The sequence below is a fragment of the Malaclemys terrapin genome, chromosome 13 (assembly GCF_027887155.1).
Source record: "Malaclemys terrapin pileata isolate rMalTer1 chromosome 13, rMalTer1.hap1, whole genome shotgun sequence".
In the NCBI taxonomy this organism is placed as follows: domain Eukaryota; kingdom Metazoa; phylum Chordata; order Testudines; family Emydidae; genus Malaclemys; species Malaclemys terrapin.
Window position 1 is genome coordinate 23,289,988 of NC_071517.1, and position 7,169 is coordinate 23,297,156.

A 7,169-nucleotide genomic window follows, 5' to 3' on the forward strand; every position below is an offset into this window, starting at 1 on the left:
GTGCAGGGTGAGGGAACCCTCTGCCGTCCCATGAACCCTGGCAGCAATAATGCTCCGTCTTTTCAAAGCCACCATATATGTTATGGCTAAACCCTTGACAGCTTTCCCTCTTCCTCCCCTTTCTCATGTGATGGCCACTGCCAGCTCAAGAGGCTTAGCGACACGATGCATGGGGGCCAGCAGGAGGAGCACAGGCTAAGCACCGGGCTTTCAGCCCTGCTGACATGGGCCTCCTGTGAGGCTCATCCGATTCCTCCCTTCCCCAAGGGGACATGGAAGAGAAGGGGAGGATGCAGCAGTGGAGCTGGGGACTGGGGTGGTGGCTCCCTGCAGCCCAGCCAGATGGGAACAAATTTCTCCTTAAGGGACAGGAGCATTAAGGTTGCTAAGTAACCACTTGGCATTGTCCAACCCTGGCTGCTGGGGTTCCATGGATTCCAACGGTACGTGGAGCCAGCCACCAAGCCTCTGTCTGCTGGGGGCTCCGACAAGGAGGGAGGGGAAGAGAGGGCCTTGGGAAGAGCAGGAGGGAGGCACTCAGGGACTGTGGGTGCATCCCACTCCAGCCCGCTGACTCCCACATACGGCAGCTGAGCTGGGCCCCAGGGAGAGGCTGCATAGGTGGGGCCAGAGCAGGGCTCGCCGGGGGAGCAGACACAATGACCACCATGGAGGAAGAGGACCTGTCGGAGTATTTCCATATGCAGTATGGGCAGAAGCTCCTGAAGCTGCTGATGTGAGTAACATGCTCCCCTCCCCATCCCATCCTCTTGCTCTCCCTCCCCCCACTTCTATGGCCTTCCACAATTCCACCTTCCTCTGCCTCGTACACCCACCTCCTTCTCTCCTTCCTCCCCACCTCCAGTCCTTCCACAATATCCCTCCTGCCTTCTTGTCTCTCCACCATCTCTCCCTCTCCCACCTTCCCTTGCCCTCCCTCCACCTTTCCCCTCCCCTCCTGGCACGAGTAGAATTCAGTCTCCATGCTCATGGGGCCCTGGGCTTCATCCACATGTGGTGCTGCCTGAGCCCTCCCGAGTAGCTCAGAGCCTCCAGGGCACAGGCCGAGCGAACGGCAAGGCCATCTCCCTTGTGATGGGCAGGCAGCACTGAGCTCACGGGCTCGGCCACAGACAGCCCCACGGGGAACACTTTTGTATCTTTACGGCAGGAAATTCCCAGCGCCGGAGGAGCAATCCCCATCGCCATCCATTCGGCTGCTGGAGAAGAAGAAAGAGGCCACGCTGGTGCACAGGGCTATGGAGGCTCAGAAGGAGGTGAGAGGCGTTCATGAAGGACCCTTGCCATGATTGTTATGACCCACAGCACCAGCTACCAGCTGGGCTTCTTCAGAGCCATGCACACCCTGCTCTGTGCCCTCCACCTCCTGCTGGGTCCAGTCTCCTCAGGCACCCCCTGAGAGGCACAGCACAAAATCTCTCCCTCTGGCCCTGCTTTGGAGGGTCAGGGTGGGGGACCACTGACTATTGGCACTGGAAGGGGAGCTCACTGGATCAGAGTAGCTGGCTCACCTTTGGCCTTTCTCCATGATCCCTGTAGGCTTTCCGGACGAGGATGGAAGCCCTGAATAACCGATGGGAGGAGCTCAGGGCCAAGGAGATTCAGCTGAAGGCTTATATAAAGAAATTTGAGCAGTTCATACAGGTACAACCAGTCCTGCAGCACTCACATAACACGCCCCTGAGCTGTAACACAGCTGCCTGTTTCCATTACATGTGAACATCTCCTCTGTGGTACACCCACACACACCCTGAGCTGTAACCAGGGGCGGCTCCAGGCACCAGCACACCAAGCGCTTCGGCAGCATGCCTGAGGGAATTCCGCCGGTCCCGCGGTTTCGGCGGCAATTCGGCGGCGCATACACCGAAGGCACGGGACCAGCGGACCTCCCACATGCATGTCGCCGAATCCGCGTTACCAGTGGACACCCACAGGCATGCCGCGGAAGCCTGCCTCACTGCCGTGCTTGGGGCGGCAAAATACATAGAGCTATCCCTGGCTATAACACAGCCGCCTTTTCCCATTATGTGTAGAGGGCTCCTCCGTGATATACCTCACACACCCATGACTTCTTGAATCTCTTCTCAGCATAGAACAGGAATTGATGTTTCAAGGCAGTAGCCACGACTTTATCCACCAGGGCCCCTCCACTCTGTATCACAGCCAGAGATGGTCTCGGGAGGGGCTGGGTAGGGGTGGGTTGCTCTATGTTGCCATGAGCCTTCAACACCAGCTTTGTCATGCCCAGCTTAAGTGGCATCCATCCCAAAGTCTCAGCCAACATCTTCCCTCAGTGCTGGTAGCAGGGCATTCTCTGCAGCCCTCCTTAGGCCCAGGTGCCAATGGCTGTGGAAGCTATGGGACCCCATCCCAGCTGCTGGTGACTGTCTAGTTCCATTGCTGTCCATTGGCGTGATCATGGCTCATCCAGGATTCATCTCCCCCCCCTCCACCCCACCATAGTCTCTCTCCTCTTCCAAGTACTACTGATGTTGGAGGGGCGTGGGGCTGGATAGGAGGCATCTCCTTATGATGCAGTCACATTGCTAACCTCCCACATCTCTTGTCTGGGGTTTCCTTTCTGGGGTGGTGGCGGGGTGATTGCTAGGAAAATGACCAAAAGCGAATTCGAGCCCTGAAGAAAGCCAACAAAGAGAAAGAGCTGAAGAAACAGAGGGTGAAGGAGCTGGCCAAGGCCAAGCTGGACATGGCAGTCCTAAAACAGGAGCACCAGCGGCTCTCCAACAAGCTGCAGCAATACTCCATCTTCAACAAGTACCTGGAGAAAGTGGTTGAGATGTCGGAGGTGAGCCTGGATGCTAGGGGCTCCCACGTGCTGAGATGGGGAGCTGAGATGGGACCATAGGCAGGGGCAAAAGTCTCAGGGGAAGATGAGGCAGGGCCAAGGGTTCCCTGCAGCTGGGTTAGTGCAGAGAGCATAGAGGAGCTGAGATGGGTTTCCCTCGTGCTAGCAAGGACCCAGAGAAGGGAGCAGGGCCATGTGGGAGGGACCTAGGGAAGGGGCTGAAGGTTTTAGCAAAGTGGAGGTGGGACCCCAGGGGCCTGGCCAAGGGAACAGAGGGTAAGGCTGGGATGAGTAGGGCCGTCCCATGTATGTGTGGGATACTCAGGCCGGGGGAGGTGTGATATTTTCCTGGGATGGGGTGATAATGAAGCTAGGGCACAGGAGATGCGCTGGTGTGATAAGGATACTCTGGGGCAGATGTGCTATTCTCCCGTTAGAGGGGACGGGATGTCCTTCCCTGCCTGGGCTGGGTATCAGGGCCACCAAGTGGCAGTGTGATAGGCTCCCGTGCGCCGTGCTGGGCTATGGGGCAGTAATGCCCAGGGCGCTGTGCTGCAGTTTGAGGAGATACGGGAAGTCATTGGCCGGTACAAGACGCTGGTGGGCATGCACCAGGATCTCATGCAGTCGGCGCAGGAAGGGCTGGAGATGATCGAGCAGGCGAAGGTGCGCCTGTCGCACTACACGGAGGAGAAGGATGACGAGATCCTGCAGCACAACAACAAGCTGGCGCGCCTGCAGATGCGCTTCGACCGCGCCCGCAGCGATGTCATCGTCTGGGTAAGGGGAGTTCCCATACATGCGTCCCGAGGCCGCCCTCTTCCTCCCCCCAGACGCAGGCAGGTGAACTCCCCCAGCTTGCTGGGCAGTGGTGGGACAGGAGGCTGGCAAGGCAGCAGGATACTGCAACCCTATTTCCTGGGTGGGTGCCTCGCCCCTGACCCAATGGATCACCCCAGGGTTCAATCTGTGACTGCACTGGGCCAGGAGAACAGACCCTGGGTTTCAGAGTGCTGGTGGGTCACAGAATCATACACGTTAACTCTTGTGCATAGCAGGAAAGTTTCACTAGGTCGATTTCAAATCAGTCCGTCAACATCAGGGCAAACCCTTGCCACGATTTAAGTCTTGCCTGCGTTGGTTCTGCCTGGCGACCTAAGCTAGACTAATTTAAGAGAGGCGTAACCCAACGTAAGGCCCTGATTCATCGAACCGTGGGCCAGTGGGACTCCGCCCACACGTCATTGTTAGGCACATGTTGCTGAGTCAGGGTCACTGTGCATCTACACTAGGGGGTGCCTGAGGGTGACAATAAAGCAATGGCATGACCTGGGGGCATTTTTTCTAATTTAGACCAGACTGCTGGGATATGAGAGACCTATTTGGTCATATCCAATCTATCCCCCCAGCGCCAGGGCTGGATTGTTTCCCACAGGAAGGCCTCCATGGCTTTGTCTAATGTAGCTGTAAAGGCCTCAAGGCTTGGGGCTTTCACCAGGCCCTTGGATGATGATCCCAGGGCTCAGAAACCTCAGCATGGATATGGTTTTGCATATGTTCACTCTTTTCTTTGACCAGTTGTAATCCATGACTCCAAATTATACCCCTTGATTCATCCCTTTCTGTTCCCTATTTTCTATTTATACCCTTTAGATACTTGCAGCTAGTTGTCATGGTCCTCCCAGTTCATGGTTGGTAGCCAGGGCCCTGTGAGTGATGGGATGACGTGCCTGAGTAAATAGCTACATAATTCCCCCTGTGTGACAATGCGGTTCTGGCGGAACCCAACTGAGAGTGCCAACTCAGGACAAATTGCTTAAACAGGGCAGTTGCAGCCCAAGGCTGGGGTTTTTTTCCACCTCTAAGGCAAACCAAACCAGACAGACTAAGGGAACTTCGGTCTCACCCCACTGGCTAACCGCAAGTCTCACAAGCAATCTCCTTAGACACTCCAGTTTCTCAGTATAACCACCAGTGCCACTCGTACGGGGACAAATGGTTATGAAAACCAGTACCCAAGTAACAGAAAAAGGTTCTCCTGATCCCAAAGGACCAAGCCCCAGACCCAGGTCAATATACAAATCAGATCTTTCCCACAAATCACGCTGTTGCCAATCCTTTAGAATCTAAAATCTAAAGGTTTATTCATAAAAGGAAAAAGATAGAGATGAGAGTTAGAATTGGTTAAATGGAATCAATAACATACAGTAATGGCACAGTTCTTGGTTCAGGCTTGCAGCAGCGATGGAATAAACTGCAGGTTCAAATCAAGTCTCTGGAATACATCCCCCGCTGGGATGGGTCCTCAGTCCTCTGTTCAAAGCTTCAGCTTGTGGCAAAGTTTCTCCAGAGGTATGAAGCAGGATTGAAGACAAGATGGAGATGAGGCATCAGCCTTATATAGTCTTTTCCAGGTGTAAGAACACCTCTTTGTTCTTACTGTGGAAAATTACAGCAAAATGGAGCCTGGAGTCACATGGGCCAGTCCCTGCATACTTTGCTGAGTTACAAGGCGTATCTGCCTTCTCTCAATGGGTCCATTGTATAGCTGATGGTCCTTAATGGGCCATCAAGCAGGCTAGGCAGAGCTAATCTCAGCTTGTCTGGGATGTCACCCAGAAGCATAGCATAAGTTTGCCATACAGACAGTATAGAGCCAATATTCATAACTTCGACTACAAAACTGATACACACACATAGACAGCATAATCATAACCAGTAAACCATAACCTTGTCCTAGACACCCCATTTGACCCCCTTTATACAAGATTTGGGTGCCACTACAGGACCTTGATTGCAACAATGATCTATACGGTCCCAGTTTATGTCAATAACGTCACACCCTGTTTTAGAAGTGGCCGCAGAATTGTGCTCTGCAATCCAAGCTTTCGTTTAAAATCACAACAAAAGTGAAGAAAACCTTCCAAATGCGACTCATCCTGTCTCATTGTTTGGTTCTGGTTCCTTCCCTATTTCTAGTACTGTTAGATTTGTACCATTACCTCTTTGAACAATCCCTGATGAAGGCACACTGGCTGCTGCTGCTGGTGTGGATTGTTTTTCTTTCCCAGTGGCATTACAATCTGCATCTGCTGCCCCTTTAGCAGGGTATTTTTTAGGTTTCCCCAGCCCTTTCCAGTGCTCCCGGACTGTCCATACATCTCCCCTCTGCACCATGCTCACTAGACTTAGCTCCCCAAACCAGCTCTTGTGAACTCTGACCTGCTTGTGCAGGTGCATTCTGGGAACTTGCCACTACGTTGCTGAATTCCCTTAATGATGTTCACCAGCTAGGGCTCATGATCCCGAGCCGAGCCGAGATTTTTCCAGATGTGAATGGAAGTGAAGGACAGATTGATGCTGTGTAGTGTCCAGGGCAAGGGTGGGTACTGCCCAGGTAGCAGATGGGCCGCTATCATATTGGCATCTCCAGTGCTTTGCCAGCCTCTCTGCTGAGCAGCGTATTTCCATGATTTCTGCTGTCCTCTCCTCTCTCTGCAGGAGTCTCGCTGGGCCCACATCCAGAACACAGCCGCCAAGAAAACCCTCATGCTGGGCACCATCAAGATGGCCACCCTGAACCTCTTCCAGAGCGTGAGCAAGCAACTGAAGGAGACCTTGAGCGTGCCCGTGGAGGACACCCACAAGCAGCTGGATATGGTACAGCCAGGCTGATGCCCACCCCTCACCCCGGGCTCAGGGAAGGAGAGCAGCACTGGCCTGGCTGCAGGCTCTGCAGAAGAGAGGGCCAGGAGAAAACAGAGTGTCTCAGGCACCTCACCCCATCCTGGAGGGGACTCTCTAGGACAGAGCTGGGGTGCCGTTGGCAGAGCAGAGGGGGGTGAACACCAGCAATAAATAAGCATGGAGTCTGAATTGACCCTGGTCCCCTCTTGCCCCAGAGAGGGGCCAGTGCAGGGGAAGGAGGGTCTATGTGTGGAGGCACAAGGCTGGATGAATTGGACGGCGGGTGACTGAACTGGCTACAAATCCCTTGTGTATCTGGGCCATTGCTCCATGCTTTCATTAGCTGGCTCCCTGCTCTCAAAGACTGGCCCCCAAAGAGCCATCCCACTTGCTCTGAGCTGGGGATGCAAATGTCCAGTCCTCCTCCTCTGCAGCCCAATTTAAAGCCATGGGAAATGTGCCTTTCAGAGCAGCCAAACACTTGCCATTCATGCTGCAAAAGCCATTCCAAGCAGTCCTAAACCTCCAGCCCTGCCATCTCTCTTCTCCACCCCAGATCCAGCAGTTCATCCAGGACCTCTCCGACATCTGGGCAGAGGTGAAAAAGAAGGACACCCAAAGCCGATCAATGATAGTTGTGGTCAAGGACGTGTAA

General features: G+C 54.1%; 1 protein-coding gene across 1 annotated transcript; it reads left to right on the forward strand.

Annotated features, from left to right (window-relative positions):
- The first annotated feature begins 659 nt into the window (after positions 1–659).
- Positions 660–7,169, forward strand: CCDC42 (coiled-coil domain containing 42). Its single transcript, XM_054048030.1, has 7 exons — positions 660–736; positions 1,172–1,277; positions 1,561–1,665; positions 2,630–2,827; positions 3,386–3,607; positions 6,329–6,487; positions 7,071–7,169. Exons 1-7 carry the CDS (start codon positions 660–662, stop codon positions 7,167–7,169), a joined length of 966 nt encoding a protein of 321 aa, XP_053904005.1.